Below are 18,632 nucleotides of genomic sequence, written 5' to 3'. Positions count from 1 at the left end.
GGTTCTTTAATCAGTTTGTCTCAGACAGGTCGGAGCCTGTTGAGTTGTATGTAGGTTTTTGGCAATACACTGTAGATGTACAGTATGTGCTCTAGAGTCCAGATAGATAGATCTCTCAACGTTCTAATCTCTCAACGTTCTGATCTCTCAACGTTCTAATCTCTCAACGTTCTAATCTCTCAACGTTCTAATCTCTCAACGTTCTAATCTCTCAACGTCCTGATCTCTCAACGTTCTGATCTCTCAACGTTCTAATCTCTCAACGTTCTAATCTCTCAACGTTCTGATCTCTCAACGTTCTAATCTCTCATCGTTCTGATCTCTCAACGTCCTGATCTCTCAACGTTCTGATCTCTCAACGTTCTAATCTCTCAACGTTCTAATCTCTCAACGTTCTGATCTCTCAACGTTCTAATCTCTCATCGTTCTGATCTCTCAACGTTCTGATCTCTCAATGTTCTGATCTCTCAATGTTCATCTCAAAGTGCACCAAATTATTTATTTATTTTCCCCCAGGGGAAGGAAAGCCTACAGGCTTTGGGCTAAGCCCCCAATATCTTCAAATCTTAGAATCTCTGGTCTGATGAAACCAAGATTCAACTCTTTGGCCTGAATGCCAAGTGTCACGTCTGGATGAAACCTGGCACCAAACCTACGGTGAAGCATGGTGGTGGCAGCATCATGCTGTGGGGATGTTTTTTAGTGGCAGGGACTGGGAGACTAGTCAGGATCGAGGCAAAAATGAACGGAGCAAAGTACAGAGAGATCCTTGATGAAAACCTGCCCCAGAGTTCTCAGGACCTCAGACTGCGGTTCACCGTCCAACAGGACAATGACCCTAAGCACACAGGGCAGCAGTTACCCTAGTGGTTAGAGCGTTGGACTTGTAACCGAAAGGTTGCGAGATCAAATTCCAGAGCTGACAAGTGGCTTCAGGATATCATTGAGTGGCCCAGACTCATGAAGCTGGTTGATAGAATGCCAAGAATGTGCCATGCTGTCATCAAGGCAAAGGGTGGCTACTTTAGAGAATCTCAAATACAAAATATATTTAGATTTGTTTAACACTTTTTTTGATTACTACATGATTCCATAAGTGTTATTTCATAGTAATGGTGTCTTCATTATTTCTAATGGTTTGTAAATGAGATTTTTCTGTTTTATTTTTAATAAATTAAAAACCTGTTTTTGCTTTGTCATCATTGGGTTTTGTGTGTAAATTGATGAGAATTTGTTTGAGAATAAGGCTGTAATGTAACAAAATGTGAAAAAAGTCTAGGGGTCTGAATACTTTCCCAAGGCACTCTACACACACACATTTAGCAATGATGTTTGTGTCAGAGCATTTTCAACAATGCGTGGGAAACACACAGAAGTATTTAGTGTGAACCAACACAAAACCAAAATTACAGCTGGTTCCCAAGGGGACCGTTAGCAAGGCTAAAATTAGCATTATGTGGACAGACTGTCTCTCCGTCTGTCCTCACGACACAGACATGGTTTGGCAGTAGTAAGACTACCCTTCTGTGGTAGGACCATCACTCTGCCTGCTCATCCTGTACACTACGCCGATGTCGTTGTTCTTAGCAATAGATAGTACATCATAGAGCAGGGCTCGTCAACCCTGTTCCTGGAGAGATACCCTACTGGAGGTTTTAACTCCAACCCTGTTCCTGGAGAGATACCCTCCTGGAGGTTTTAACTCCAACCCTATTCCTGGAGAGATACCCTCCTGTAGGTTTTAACTCCAACCCTGTTCCTGGAGAGAAACCCTCCTGTAGGTTTTAACTCCAACCCCGTTCCTGGAGAGATACCCTCCTGTAGGTTTTAACTCCAACCCTGTTCCTGGAGAGATACCCTCCTGTAGGTTTTAACTCCAACCCTGTTCCTGGAGAGAGACGCTCCTGGAGGTTTTAACTCCAACCCTGTTCCTGGAGAGATACCCTCCTGTAGGTTTTAACTCCAACCCTGTTCCTGGAGAGATACCCTCCTGTAGGTTTTAACTCCAACCCTGTTCCTGGAGAGATACCCTCCTGTAGGTTTTAACTCCAACCCTGTTCCTGGAGAGATACCCTCCTGTAGGTTTTAACTCCAACCCTGTTCCTGGAGAGATACCCTCCTGTAGGTTTTAACTCCAACCCTGTTCCAGGAGAGAAACCCTCCTGTAGGTTTTAACTCCAACCATGTTCCTGGAGAGATACCCTCCTGGAGGTTTTCACTCCAACCCTAATCTAACACACCTGATTCTAATAATTACCTGGTTGATAAACTGGAGAGAAAACTCACAGGAGGGCAGTTCTCCAGGAAGAGGGTTGGAGAGCCCGATCATAGATGAATACCAGACATAAATGATATATAGACAGCACACAATGAACCAAAAAAGGGGCAAAGTGCCTTGATTTTCATCAGTAACAACAAACATAGGCACAGACACAAAAATACGCACATATGATAACATACGCACTACACACACACGGATTTTGTGTTGTAGATATGTGGTAATACAGTAGTGGCATGAGGGCACACAGTTAATCTGTTGTGAAGTCTGTTGTATTTAAAATTGTAGAACTGCCTTAATTTTGCCGGACCCCAGGAAGAGTAGCTGCTGGGATCCATAATAAATACAAATCACTGTTCATAATGGCAGTAGCTGTAATCTCCAATACATCACTGTTCATAATGGCATTAGCTGTAATCTCCAATACATCACTGTTCATAATGGCAGTAGCTGTAATCTCCAATACATCACTGTTCATAATGGCAGTAGCTGTAATCTCCAATACATCACTGTTCAAAATGGCAGTAGCTGTAATCTCCAATACATCACTGTTCGTAATGGCAGTAGCTGTAATCTCCAATACATCACTGTTCATAATGGCATTAGCTGTAATCTCCAATACATCACTGTTCGTAATGGCAGTAGCTGTAATCTCCAATACATCACTGTTCATAATGGCATTAGCTGTAATCTCCAATACATCACTGTTCATAATGGCAGTAGCTGTAATCTCCAATACATCACTGTTCATAATGGCAGTAGCTGTAATCTCCAATACATCACTGTTCATAATGGCAGTAGCTGTAATCTCCAATACATCACTGTTTGTAATGGCAGTAGCTGTAATCTCCAATAAATAATAAACCCCAGGAAGAGTAGCTGCTGCCTTGGCAGGAACTAATGGGGATCCATAATAAACCCCAGGAAGAGTAGCTGCTGCCTTTGCAGGAACTAATGGGGGTCCGTAATAAACCCCAGGAAGAGTAGCTGCTGCCTTGGCAGGAACTAATGGGGATCCATAATAAACCCCAGGAAGAGTAGCTGCTGCCTTGGCAGGAACTAATGGGGATCCATAATAACCCCCAGGAAGAGTAGCTGCTGCCTTGGCAGGAACTAATGGGGATCCATAATAAACCCCAGGAAGAGTAGCTGCTGCCTTGGCAGGAACTAATGGGGATCCATAATAAACCCCAGGAAGAGTTGCTGCTGCCTTGACAGGAACTAATGGGGGTCCATATTAAACCACAGGAAGAGTAGCTGCTGCCTTGACAGGAACTAATGGGGGTCCATATTAAACCACAGGAAGAGTAGCTGCTGCCTTGACAGGAACTAATGGGGGTCCATAATAACCCCCAGGAAGAGTAGCTGCTGCCTTGGCAGGAACTAATGGGGATCCATAATAAACCCCAGGTAGAGTAGCTGCTGCCTTGGCAGGAACTAATGGGGATCCATAATAAACCCCAGGAAGAGTAGCTGCTGCCTTGGCAGGAACTAATGGGGATCCATAATAAACCCCAGGAAGAGTTGCTGCTGCCTTGACAGGAACTAATGGGGGTCCATATTAAACCACAGGAAGAGTAGCTGCTGCCTTGACAGGAACTAATGGGGGTCCATATTAAACCACAGGAAGAGTAGCTGCTGCCTTGACAGGAACTAATGGGGGTCCATAATAACCCCCAGGAAGAGTAGCTGCTGCCTTGGCAGGAACTAATGGGGATCCATAATAAACCCCAGGTATAGTAGCTGCTGCCTTGGCAGGAACTAATGGGGATCCATAATAAACCCCAGGAAGAGTAGCTGCTGCCTTGGCAGGAACTAATGGGGATCTATAATAAACCCCAGGAAGAGTAGCTGCTGCCTTGTCAGGAACTAATGGGGATCCATAATAAACCCCAGGAAGAGTAGCTGCTGCCTTGTCAGGAACTAATGGGGATCCATAATAAACCCCAGGAAGAGTAGCTGCTGCCTTGTCAGGAACTAATGGGGATCCATAATAAACCCCAGGAAGAGTAGCTGCTGCCTTGGCAGGAACTAATGGGGATCCATAATAAACCCCAGGTAGAGTAGCTGCTGCCTTGTCAGGAACTAATGGGGATCCATAATAAACCCAATACTATGAAGATTTGTTCTAATGTTATAGAAGGGAGGGCCAGAACAGTACAGAACATACTAACAGGCTCGGGTCGGATGCGGGCAACAGATTGTCACTATCACAGGAAGGCGGTTGTGGATGGTTATTGGTAATTGCGGGCGGGTGAACAAACATCTGACCCGAGCACCACTAACACACACAACCCACGAGGGACGAGCGAGTCGGGAGATGTGATTAGCGGAGAGAGAAACAGACTGTAAAAATAAAGATGGTGGTTAAGTCAACCTCTCTCTGTGATTAAAGAAGCTATTCACATCATGTATCTACTCTAGGACAACAAAAAGAGGATCCACAGTGGGACCACAGCCCTTCTGTTAACAAGGCCCTCAGTCCTTCCAGCCAAACTGTTAACAAGGCCCTCAGTCCTTCCAGCCAAACTACTACACACGGCCCTCAGTCCTTCCAGCCAAACTACTACACATGGCCCTCAGTCCTTCCAGCCAAACTACTACACACGGCCCTCAGTCCTTCCAGCCAAACTACTACACACGGCCCTCAGTCCTTCCAGCCAAACTGTTAACATGGCCCTCAGTCCTTCCAGCCAAACTACTACACACGGCCCTCAGTCCTTCCAGCCAAACTACTACACACGGCCCTCAGTCCTTCCAGCCAAACAACTACACACGGCACTCAGTCCTTCCAGCCAAACTACTACACACGGCCCTCAGTCCTTCCAGCCAAACTACTACACACGGCCCTCAGTCCTTCCAGCCAAACTACTACACACGGCCCTCAGTCCTTCCAGCCAAACTACTACACACGGCTAATATTTTTGATTTGGACTCAGTTACACTTTCAGTACTGTCCCCGTCATTTCTCAGCAGTTTAACAATCAAATGTAACACTGGCCTCTGCTCTGCTCGCTGCCCATTTCTGTTGAAAAACATCCTCTCGCCAAACTGCAGAGGGACAGGACTGTGCTTCTGAAAGAGTCCATGTCCAATGCCAGAGGATACCAAGTCTGGTCTTTAGCCTAACCTAAATGATGATTCTGGTTTTGGCTGTAGCTTACATTGTTTTCACTGTACAGTATCATTCATCCATAGAGCAGGGCACATCAATAGATCAGATAACGTTGATGAAAGTGTCACTCCTCAATATCACAACATTTGGCAAACAAAATTGAAGGGAAACAACATTGAGGATGACTCAATGAGAATTGTGAAATGTAAAGAAGGCCACAGCATGATTTCAACCCCAGGGGTTCCCAACAGATGCTGCTGGCCTGCCTGACAGCAGGGCTTGTAGCCAACAAAGGAAAGCACCTGCCTACAGCCATTCAGCTGGAAAGCACTAGACACTATGTTTGTGTCTGTGTTCCTGCCTGCTGTGTGCGGCAGTCATGCATTTCCCTATGGTGGGAAAGTAGCTCTTTGAGTAAATAAGAGCGCTTGCTGCAGTTTGCCTAGGCTAGTTATCTGGCTGGCAGAGTCCATCTAAACAACCTGGTGAGGTCACAACATAGACCTCTGTTAGAGGTCTGCACCCGTCTCCACTCTAAAGCCTTGGTTTGGACTGGCCGTGGTGGGCTGGATGGCCCTGGTGGGCAGGCCCTGGTGGGCTGTCTGGCCGGCACTGGTGGGCTGTCTGGCCGGCCCTGGTGGGCTGTCTGGCCGGCCCTGGTGGGCTGTCTGGCCGGCCAGACATATATATACATATATATTTCACCCTCACCACGCTGTAACTAACATTACGCCATACTCTTGCCAATGTCAGTTAGCTTGTTATGCTAGCAAAGACTTGTCTATCTTAATTCCTACCTTGTTTGCCATGGCATATAGCTCTAGCTCGCTAGGTTAGCTTTCAATAATGTACCAATATGAATAGCAAAAACCTCTTGCTAGCTAACATTAGCATGCTAGCTGTCATTTTTTTTATTTTTTATTTTTTATTTCACCTTTATTTAACCAGGTAGGCTAGTTGAGAACAAGTTCTCATTTGCAACTGCGACCTGGCCAAGATAAGGCATAGCAGTGTGAACAGACAACACAGAGTTACACATGGAGTAAACAATTAACAAGTCAATAACACAGTAGAAAAAAGGGGAGTCTATATATACATTGTGTGCAAAAGGCATGAGAAGGTAGGCAAATAATTACAATTATGCAGATTAACACTGGAGTGATAAATGATCAGATGGTTATGTAAAGGTAGAGATATTGGTGTGCAAAAGAGCAGAAAAATAAATTAATAAAAACAGTATGGGGATGAGGTAGGTGAAAATGGGTGGGCTATTTACCAATAGACTATGTACAGCTGCAGCGATCGGTTAGCTGCTCAGATAGCAGATGTTTGAAGTTGGTGAGGGAGATAAAAGTCTCCAACTTCAGTGATTTTTGCAATTCGTTCCAATCACAGGCAGCAGAGAACTGGAACGAAAGGCGGCCAAATGAGGTGTTGGCTTTAGGGATGATCAGTGAGATACACCTGCTGGAGCGCGTGCTACGGATGGGTGTTGCCATCGTAACCAGTGAACTGAGATAAGGCGGAGCTTTACCTAGCATGGACTTGTAGATGAGCTGGAGCCAGTGGGTCTGGCGACGAATATGTAGCGAGGGCCAGCCGATTAGAGCATACAAGTCGCAGTGGTGGGTGGTATAAGGTGCTTTAGTGACAAAACGGATGGCACTGTGATAAACTGCATCCAGTTTGCTGAGTAGAGTGTTGGAAGCAATTTTGTAGATGACATCGCCGAAGTCGAGGATCGGTAGGATAGTCAGTTTTACTAGGGTAAGTTTGGCGGCGTGAGTGAAGGAGGCTTTGTTGCGGAATAGAAAGCCGACTCTTGATTTGATTTTCGATTGGAGATGTTTGATATGGGTCTGGAAGGAGAGTTTAGAGTCTAGCCAGACACCTAGGTACTTATAGATGTCCACATATTCAAGGTCGGAACCATCCAGGGTGGTGATGCTGGTCAGGCGTGCGGGTGCAGGCAGCGAACGGTTGAAAAGCATGCATTTGGTTTTACTAGCGTTTAAGAGCAGTTGGAGGCCACGGAAGGAGTGCTGTATGGCATTGAAGCTCGTTTGGAGGTTAGATAGCACAGTGTCCAAGGACGGGCCGGAAGTATATAGAATGGTGTCGTCTGCGTAGAGGTGGATCAGGGAATCGCCCGCAGCATGAGAAACATCATTGATATATACAGAGAAAAGAGTCGGCCCGAGAATTGAACCCTGTGGCACCCCCATAGAGACTGCCAGAGGACCGGACAGCATGCCCTCCGATTTGACACACTGAACTCTGTCTGCAAAGTAATTGGTGAACCAGGCAAGGCAGTCATCCGAAAAACCGAGGCTACTGAGTCTGCCAATAAGAATACGGTGATTGACAGAGTCGAAAGCCTTGGCAAGGTCTATGAAGACGGCTGCACAGTACTGTCTTTTATCGATGGCGGTTATGATATCGTTTAGCACCTTGAGCGTGGCTGAGGTACACCCGTGACCAGCTCGGAAACCAGATTGCACAGCGGAGAAGGTACGGTGGGATTCAAGATGGTCAGTGATCTGTTTGTTGACTTGGCTTTCGAAGACCTTAGATAGGCAGGGCAGGATGGATATTGGTCTGTAACAGTTTGGGTCCAGGGTGTCGCCCCCTTTGAAGAGGGGGATGACTGCGGCAGCTTTCCAATCCTTGGGGATCTCAGACGATATGAAAGAGAGGTTGAACAGGCTGGTAATAGGGGTTGCGACAATGGCGGCGGATAGTTTCAGGAATAGAGGGTCCAGATTGTCAAGCCCAGCTGATTTGTACGGGTCCAGGTTTTGCAGCTCTTTCAGAACATCTGCTATCTGGATTTGGGTAAAGGAGAACCTGGAGAGGCTTGGGCGAGTAGCTGCGGGGGGGGGGGGAGCTGTTGGACGAGGTTGGAGTAGCCAGGCGGAAGGCATGGCCAGCCGTTGAGAAATGCTTGTTGAAGTTTTCGATAATCATGGATTTATCGGTGGTGACCGTGTTACCTAGCCTCAGTGCAGTGGGCAGCTGGGAGGAGGTGCTCTTGTTCTCCATGGACTTCACAGTGTCCCAGAACTTTTTGGAGTTGGAGCTACAGGATGCAAACTTCTGCCTGAAGAAGTTGGCTTTAGCTTTCCTGACTGACTGTGTGTATTGGTTCCTGACTTCCCTGAACAGTTGCATATCGCGGGGACTGTTCGATGTTAGTGCAGTCCGCCACAGGATGTTTTTGTGCTGGTCGAGGGCAGTCAGGTCTGGAGTGAACCAGGGGCTATATCTGTTCTTAGTTCTGCATTTTTTGAACGGAGCATGCTTATCTAAAATGGTGAGGAAGTTACTTTTAAAGAAAGACCAGGCATCCTCAACTGACGGGATGAGGTCAATGTCCTTCCAGGATACCCGGGCCAGGTCGATTAGAAAGGCCTGCTCAAAGAAGTGTTTTAGGGAGCGTTTGACAGTGATGAGGGGTGGTCGTTTGACTGCGGCTCCGTAGCGGATACAGGCAATGAGGCAGTGATCGCTGAGATCCTGGTTGAAGACAGCGGAGGTGTATTTGGAGGGCCAGTTGGTCAGGATGACGTCAATGAGGGTGCCCTTGTTTACAGAGTTAGGGTTGTACCTGGTGGGTTCCTTGATGATTTGAGTGAGATTGAGGGCATCTAGCTTAGATTGTAGGACTGCCGGGGTGTTAAGCATATCCCAGTTTAGGTCACCTAACAGAACAAACTCTGAAGCTAGATGGGGGGCGATCAATTCACAAATGGTGTCCAGGGCACAGCTGGGAGCTGAGGGGGGTCGGTAGCAGGCGGCAACAGTGAGAGACTTATTTCTGGAGAGAGTAATTTTCAAAATTCAAGGGCTGACTGATCTCATAACAGTTTTCTTGCAAAAACAAAATGGTTTGATTGAGCTAAAGTGTCTGTCTACTGCAGTTCATGTGCTAGATAACTGCAACAAACCCAGATGAGCTAAACATGTCAGAATTCAGCCGTGGTCAGCTTGTGGTTGCATAGTAAGTGTCAGCAGACCAAATTCTAAACGGTCTAGAATCACTTGTAAAAACTAAGCTGGTCCGGGTTTCCTCTGTCCAAGCTCCAATTTGGTACACTTTCTACAGGGCCTTCAGAAAGCATTCACACCCTTTGACTTTTTCTACATTTTGTTGTTGTTACAGCTTCAATTTAAAATGGATTAAATTGAGATGTTGTGTCACTGGCCTACAAACAATACCCCATAATCTCAAAGTGGAATTAGGTTTTTAGGAAAAAACTTGAAAATAAAAAAATGAAATGGCTGAAATGTTGAGTCAGTCTGCTTTCCAGCAGACACAGAGACAAATTCACCTTTCAGCAGGACAATAACCTAAAACACGGCCAAATATACACTGCCGTTGCTTACCAATACAATATTGAATGTTCCTGAGTGGCCGAGTTACAGTTTGGACTTAAATCAGCTTGATAAATCTATGGCGAGACTTGAAAATGGCTATCTAGCTATGATCAACAACCACCTTGGCAGAGCATGAGGAATTAATAAAGAATAAAAATGGGCAGATATTATCCAGGTGTTCAAAGCCATTAGACTGAGCCAGAAAGACAGCTGTATTCACTGCCAACGGTGATTCTAACGTATTGACTCAGGGGTGTGAATACTTATGTAAATGAGATATTTCTGTATTTTATTTTCAATACATTTACAAAAATGTCTAAAAACATATTTTCACTTTGTCGTTATGGGGTATTGTGTGTACATGGGTGAGAAAAAAATATATTGAACCAGTTTTGAATTCAGGCTGTTACCACAACATGTGGAATGAGTCAAGGTGAAGGAAGGCAGATTAAACCATGGTGGAAACCCCCCCCAAGGCAATGTTTACACCAATCCTCTGCTTTAAAAGCAATGATGGGGAGTGTACATGTGCATAAATATAGCCACACCTAGCTAGGCACAACAACAAAGGCCAAGACAGTTGGGCCTGGAGCTGTTACAAGGGAAAGCCACACCAAGGCCGTGTTCCAAATGACACCCTAATTCCCTAAACAGTGCACGACTTCTGAGCAGGGCTCATAGGGTGCAATTTGGGACTCCCTAATGGTAAAATGACATGCACACTAGCGTGCTTCTGTGGTGCAGGGAATCTCAGCCCCCCAGAGTTGACTTATATATAACTCCAGCATCCAACAGCAGCCATACCTTCTCCATCCAACAGCAGCCATACCTTCTCCATCCAACAGCAGCCATACCTTCTCCATCCAACAGCAGCCATACCTTCTCCATCCAACAGCAGCCATACATTCTCCATCAGCTGGAGGCTTTTGTACATTGTCTGAACTTTCGGTTTTTCATGCAAAAGCTCGGCTGACTAAGATCCTGTTTTTTTTTTACATATGGCACATAAAGTTGAGATGTGCTTCTCCTGTATCTCACAGCTTTGTTTGTGTCTCTGGGTCTCAGACTGGCTTAGTTTGGTTTACTGTTCTGTTTTGGCCACATGTCAAAGTCAAGCGTTCCTGGGAAGATCACGTTTGATCTTCTATTCAGTCGCCTTGTTTTTTTCACGCTCTGACGTCACTAGTTTTCCTCTGCATGTTTTGGTGTGCATCCCAAAGGGCACACTGTTCTCTACATAGTGCACTACTTTAGCCAGATCCCAATAGGTCCTAGACTAAAGTAGTGCACTATATAGGGAATGGGGTTCCATTTGAGAGGCATCCTGTCATCTCTAATGGCTAAGTGGGACTGAGGTACACAACGCCCTTCTGATAACCATCTCAGCTTGGCTCTAACCCTTCTCCTTGCCTCATCAAACCAAATGTTAATGGTCACATACACGTGTTTAGCAGATGTTATTGGTCACATATTTATCAGATGTTATTGGTCACATACAAGTGTTTAGCAGATGTTATTGGTCACATATTTATCAGATGTTATTGGTCACATACACGTGTTTAGCAGATGTTATTGGTCACATATTTATCAGATGTTATTGGTCACATACACGTGTTTAGCAGATGTTATTGGTCACATATTTATCAGATGTTAATGGTCACATACACGTGTTTAGCAGATGTTATTGGTCACATATTTATCAGATGTTATTGGTCACATACACGTGTTTAGCAGATGGTATTGGTCACATACACGTGTTTAGCAGATGGTATTGGTCACATATTTATCAGATGTTATTGGTCACATACACGTGTTTAGCAGATGGTATTGGTCACATACACGTGTTTAGCAGATGTTATTGGTCACATATTTATCAGATGTTATTGGTCACATATTTATCAGATGTTATTGGTCACATATTTATCAGATGTTATTGGTCACATATTTATCAGATGTTATTGGTCACATATTTATCAGATGTTATTGGTCACATACACGTGTTTAGCAGATGGTATTGCAGGTGTAGCAAAATGCTTGTGTTTCTAGCTCCAACAGTGGAGTAATATCTAACAATTTCACTTCATACACCCAATACACATCTAAGTAAAGGAATGCAATTAAGAATATATAAATATGTGGACGAGCAATGTCAGAGCGGCATAGACTAAGATACAGTAGAATATAATACAGTATGTACATATGGGATGAGTAATGTCAGAGCGGTATAGACTAAGATACAGTAGAATATAATACGGTATGTACATATGGGATGAGTAATGTCAGAGCGGTATAGACTAAGATACAGTAGAATATAATACAGTATGTACATATGGGATGAGTAATGTCAGAGCGGTATAGACTAAGATACAGTAGAATATAATACGGTATGTACATATGGGATGAGTAATGCAAGATACGTAAACACTATTAGTGAGTGGTCCATTTATTAAAGTGGACAGTGATTTCAAGTCTATCTATATAGGGCAGCAGCCTCTAAAGTGCAGGGTTGAGAAACCAGGTGGTAGCTGGCTAGTGGGGGCTGTTTAACAGTCTGATGGTCTTGAGATAAACAGCTTCTATCAGTCTCTCGGTCCCAGCTTTGATGCACCAGTACTGACCTCGCCTTCTGGATGATAGCGGGGTGAACAGGCAGTGGCTCGGGTGGATAATGTCCTTGATGATGTTTTTGGAATTCCTGTGACATCAGGTGCTGCAGGTGTCCTGGAGGGCAGGTAGTTTGCCCCCAGTGATGCGTTGGGCAGACTGCACCACCTTCTGGAGAGCCCTGGGGTTGCGGGCGGAGCAGTTGCCGTACCAAGCGGTGATACAGCCCGACAGGATGCTCTTGATGGTGCATCTGTAAAAGTGTGTGAGGGTTATAGGTGACAAGCCAAATCTCTTCAGCCTCCTGAGGTTGAAGAGAAGCTGTTGCGCCTTCTTCACCACACTGTCTGTGTGAGTTAACCATTCAGTTTGTCAGTAACATGTACGCCGAGGAACTTGAAGCTTTCCAACTTCTCCACTGCGGTCCCATCGATGTGGATGGGGGGGTGCTCCCTCGGCTGTTTCCTGAAGTCCACGATCATCTTTGTTTTGTTGATGTTGAGTGAGAGGTTATTTTCCTGACACCACACTCCCAGAGCCCTTAGCTCCTCCCTGTAGGCTTGTCATTGTTGGTAATTAAGTCTACTACTGTTGTGTCATCTGCAAACTTGATGATTGAGTTGGAGGCGTGCTTGGCCACATTCACACATTAATGAACAGGGAGTACAGGAGGGGGCTGAGTACGCACCCTTGTGGGGCCACAGTGTTGAGGATCAGCGAAGTGGAGGTGTTAGATACCTTCACCATCTGGGGGCGGCCCATCAGGAAGTACAGCACCCAGTCGCACAGGGCAGGGTTCAGTCCCGGGGCCTCGAGCTAAATGATGAGCTTGGAGGGTACTATGGTGTTGAATGTTGAGCTATAGTCAATCAACAGCACTCTTACATATGTATTCCTCTTGTCCACATGGGATATGGCAGTGTGATCGTGATTGCATCGTCTGTGGACATATTGGGGCGGTAAACAAATTGAAGTGGGTCTAGGTGGTGACAGGTAAGGTGGAGGTGGTATGATCCTTGACTAGGGCCTTTATAGGCATCCCGGAAGTTGGTTGAGTATTTTGGTAGTGCGAGTACTACAGTCAATATATTCATAGAACTTCGGCATTCTTTTTCTCAAATTCTTCACGGAGAGATACTTAATTCCTGTCTGCGCGATGACCTGAGAATCCAGCTGGCTGGATGGATTTGGAGCGTATATCTCGAGAGATGCATGTTTCCGTGAAGCAGAGTAGGTTACAATCCCTAATATCTCTCTGGAAAGAGATCCACACTCTCGTCAACTATCCAGAGACTGAACATTAACAAGTAATATTCTCGGAAGCGGTGGGTGGTGTGCACACCTCCTAAATCGGACTAGAAGACCACTCCAAGTACCTCTCCTTCGCCGCCATTGTTTTGGGTCGGCTGCTGGAATCAGTTCAATTGCCCCGGGGGAACAAAGGATCTGCTTCGGGAAAGTCGTATTCCTGGTCGTACTGCTGGTGAGTTAAGGCCGCTCTGATATCCAATAGTTCTTCCTGGCTGTATGCAATAACACAACAATGTTTCTGGCCGAACAATCTTAGAAATGAGACATAAAAAAACAAAATACTGCCAAGTTTCCTAAGAACAAGAAGCGAGGCAGCCCTCTCTGTCAACGCCATTGTCTGAAGTTATAAACAACAACATGAAACCCCTAACCCTCTCCCTCAGGCTGTATCATAAACAACAACATGAAACCACTACCCCTCTCCCTCAGGCTGTATCATAAACAACAACATGAAACCACTACCCCTCTCCCTCAGGCTGTATCATAAACATGAAACCATTACCCCTCTCCCTCAGGCTGTATCATAAACAACAACATGAAACCACTACCCCTCTCCCTCAGGCAGTATCATAAACATGAAACCACTACCCCTCTCCCTCAGGCTGTATCATAAACAACATGAAACCACTACCCCTCTCCCTCAGGCTGTATCATAAACAACAACATGAAACCACTACCTCTCTCCCTCAGGCAGTATCATAAATAACAACATGAAACCATTACCCCTCTCCCTCAGGCAGTATCATAAATAACAACATGAAACCACTACCTCTCTCCCTCAGGCTGTATCATAAACAACAACATGAAACCACTGCCCCTCTCCCTCAGGCTGTATCATAAACAACATGAAACCACTACCCCTCTCCCTCAGGCTGTATCATAAACAACAACATGAAACCACTACCCCTATATCTCAGGCTGTATCATAAACAACAACATGAAACCACTACCTCTCTCCCTCAGGCTGTATCATAAACAACATGAAACCACTACCCCTATATCTCAGGCTGTATCATAAACAACAACATGAAACCACTACCCCTATATCTCAGGCTGTATCATAAACAACATGAAACCACTACCCCTATATCTCAGGCTGTATCATAAACAACATGAAACCACTACCCCTCTCCCTCAGGCTGTATCATAAACAACAACATGAAACCACTACCCCTCTCCCTCAGGCTGTATCATAAACAACAACATGAAACCACTAACCCCTCTCCCTCAGAATGTATCATAAACAACAACATGAAACCACTACCCCTCTCCCTCAGGCTGTATCATAAACAACAACATGAAACCACTACCCCTCTCCCTCAGGCTGTATCATAAACAACAACATGAAACCACTAACCCCTCTCCCTCAGAATGTATCATAAACAACAACATGAAACCACTACCCCTCTCCCTCAGGCTGTATCATAAACAACAACATGAAACCACTAGCTAAACAAACACACCACTTTAACACACATCCAAGACTAAATAACATACATGATCCATCTGACTAATAAGGACTGTTCTATTACAGAACCTGCGACTAATTCCAACACAGCTTGCTGGTTGGCTGGTCAGCTGGCTGGCATTGATCCCAATAGACAACCTCATACAGACAAGCTCCAAGCCGAGGCTCCTTCAGACTCATTTTGGAATTGCTCAGAATTCCATCTCTGTTACATTCCGTACTGTAATGGTCTATTAGGCAAAAAGTGGAACTGCACACAATCCCTTGGCCGGCACACAGACAGAACCATGAACAGACAGAGGGACTAGGGTTGGGTTAAATTCAGACCACCCCCATCCGTCCCTCCCTCCCTCCCTCTCCTCCATCCCTCCATCAGAGGGACTAGGGTTGGGTTAAATTCAGACCACCCCCATCCGTCCCTCCCTCCCTCTCCTCCATCCCTCCATCAGAGGGACTAAGGTTGGGTTAAATTCAGACCACCCCCATCCGTCCCTCCCTCCCTCTCCTCCATCCCTCCATCAGAGGGACTAGGGTTGGGTTAAATTCAGACCACCCCCATCCGTCCCTCCCTCCCTCTCCTCCATCCCTCCATCAGAGGGACTAGGGTTGGGTTAAATTCAGACCACCCCCATCCGTCCCTCCCTCCCTCTCCCCCATCCCTCCATCCGTCCCAATAATCCATCCATCCCTCCCTCTCCCTCCATCCGTCCCAATCATCCGCCCTTCCCTTCCTCCCTCCCTCTCCCCCATCCCTCCATCCATCCTTCCCTCCCTCCCTCTCCCCCATCCCTCCATCCGTCCTTCCTTCCCTCCCTCCCTCTCCCCCATCCCTCCATCCGTCCTTCCTTCCCTCCCTCCCTCTCCCCCATCCCTCAATCCGTCCCAATCATCCCTCCCTCCCTCCCTCTCCCCCATCCCTCCATATGTCCCAATCATCCGTCCTTCCCTCCCTCCCTCTCCCCCATCCCTCCATCCATCCCTATCATCCGTCCTTCCCTCCCTCTCCCCCATCCCTCCATCCATCCGTCCTTCCCTCCCTCCCTCCCTCTCCCCCATCCCTCGATCCGTCCTTCCCTCCCTCTCCCCCATCCCTCCATCCGTCCTTCCCTCCCTCCCTCCCTCTCCCCCATCCCTCCATCCGTCCTTCCCTCCTTCCCTCCCTCTCCCCCATCCCTCCATCCGTCCTTCCCTGCCTCCCTCCCTCACTCCCTCCCTCTCCCCCATCCTTCCATCCGTCCTTCCCTCCCTCCCTCTCCCCATCCCTCCATCCGTCCTTCCCACCCTCCCTCCCTCCCTCACCCCCATCCATCCCAATCATCCCTCCCTCTCCCCCATCCCTCCATCCGTCCTTCCCTCCCTCCCTCCCTCTCCCCCATCCCTCCATCCATCCCAATCATCCGTCCTTCCTTCCCTCCCTCCCTCTCCCCCATCCCTCCATCCGTCCCAATCATCCATCCTTCCCTCCCTCCCTCTCCCCCATCCCTCCATCCGTCCCAATCATCCGTCCTTCCCTCCCTCCCTCTCCCCCATCCCTCCATCCGTCCCAATCATCCCCCGATCCCTGAGCCCTTACTATCACCCCTACACCCATAACCCCTAGAAAGCTAGAACATAGCTCCACTTATAGCCAGCTAGAACCCAGCTCCACTTATAGCCAGCTAGAACACAGCTCCACTTATAGCCAGCTAGAACACAGCTCCACTTATAGCCAGCTAGAACACAGCTCCACTTATAGCCAGCTAGAACACAGCTCCACTTATAGCCAGCTAGAACACAGCTCCACGTATAGCCAGCTAGAACACAGCTCCACATATAGCCAGCTAGAACACGGCTCCACTTATAGCCAGCTAGAACACAGCTCCACTTATAGCTAGCTAAAACACAGCTCCACTTATAGCCAGCTAGAACACAGCTCCACTCCCTCAGACCCTATAGCCAGCTAGAACACAGCTCCACTCCCTCAGACACTATAGCCAGCTAGAACACAGCTCCACTCCCTCAGACCCTATAGCCAGCTACAACACAGCTCCACTCCCTCAGACCCTATAGCCAGCTAGAACACAGCTCCACTCCCTCAGACCCTATAGCCAGCTACAACACAGCTCCACTCCCTCAGACCATATAGCCAGCTACAACACAGCTCCACTCCCTCAGACCCTATAGTCAGATACAACACAGCTCCACTTATAGCCAGCTAGAACACAGCTCCACTCCCTCAGACCCTATAGCCAGCTAGAACACAGCTCCACTCACTCAGACCCTATAGCCAGCTAGAACACAGCTCCACTCCCTCAGACCCTATAGCCAGCTACAACACAGCTCTACTCCCTCAGACCCTATAGCCAGCTAGAACACAGCTCCACTCCCTCAGACCCTATAGCCAGCTACAACACAGCTCCACTCCCTCAGACCCTATAGTCAGATACAACACAGCTCCACTCCCTCAGACCCTATAGCCAGCTAGAACACAGCTCCACTCCCTCAGACCCTATAGCCAGCTACAACACAGCTCCACTCCCTCAGACACTATAGCCAGCTAGAACACAGCTCCACTCCCTCAGACCCTATAGCCAGCTAGAACACAGCTCCACTCCCTCAGACCTTATAGCCAGCTAGAGCACAGCTCCACTCCCTCAGACCCTATAGCCAGCTACAACACAGCTCCACTCCCTCAGACCATATAGCCAGCTAGAACACAGCTCCACTCCCTCAGACCCTCTAGCCAGCTAGAACACAGCTTCACTCCCTCAGACCCTATAGTCAGCTAGGACACAGCTCCACTCCCTCAGACCCTATAGCCAGCTAGAACACAGCTCCACTCCCTCAGACCCTATAGTCAGATAGAACACAGCTCCACTCCCTCAGACCCTATAGCCAGCTAGAACACAGCTCCACTCCTTCAGACCCTATAGTCAGCTAGGACACAGCTCCACTCCCTCAGACCCTATAGCCAGCTAGAACACAGCTCCACTCCCTCAGACCCTATAGCCAGCTAGAACACAGCTCCACTCCCTCAGACCCTATAGTCAGATAGAACACAGCTCCACTCCCTCAGACCCTATAGCCAGCTAGAACACAGCTCCACTCCCTCAGACCCTATAGTCAGCTAGGACACAGCTCCACTCCCATACCAGGGACCTGGGGATTAAGCTGCATAGCACATGATAAAATGCTGTTTGTCAAGTAATGAATCATAAATATCATGGCAGACATTGAAAATGAGAAGCAGATTCCAGTTATTCCTGGAGAGAAAGGAGGGGAGGAAAGAGTCACTTACTTGCAGTCATCTGGCTCTTTGCAGTGTCCATGTTCTGTACTGCAGCCCTGCCGACAGATAGCTGGAGGAGAGAGAGGGAGGGAAGGAGGGGTGGAGGAGGAGGGAAGGAGGGGTGGAGGAGAGAGAGGGAGGGAAGGAGGGGTGGAGGAGGAAGGAGAGGGAGGGAAGGAGTGGTGGAGTGATGGAAGGAGGGGTGGAGGAG

General features: G+C 47.2%; 1 protein-coding gene across 1 annotated transcript in view; it reads right to left on the bottom strand.

The window, feature by feature from the left end:
• Window positions 1-18,632, bottom strand: part of LOC139377019 (protein jagged-1b-like) — a 145,361-nt gene that overhangs the window by 89,189 nt on the left and 37,540 nt on the right. Inside the window, exon 5 of the mRNA XM_071120089.1 lies at window positions 18,431-18,491. Within this exon, the coding sequence (XP_070976190.1) occupies window positions 18,431-18,491 (61 nt within the window). The remainder of the gene's footprint in view (window positions 1-18,430; window positions 18,492-18,632) is intronic.

The sequence above is a fragment of the Oncorhynchus clarkii genome, chromosome 20 (genome assembly GCF_045791955.1).
Source record: "Oncorhynchus clarkii lewisi isolate Uvic-CL-2024 chromosome 20, UVic_Ocla_1.0, whole genome shotgun sequence".
Classification (NCBI taxonomy): domain Eukaryota; kingdom Metazoa; phylum Chordata; class Actinopteri; order Salmoniformes; family Salmonidae; genus Oncorhynchus; species Oncorhynchus clarkii.
This window is presented reverse-complemented; position numbering and strand designations above follow the sequence as displayed.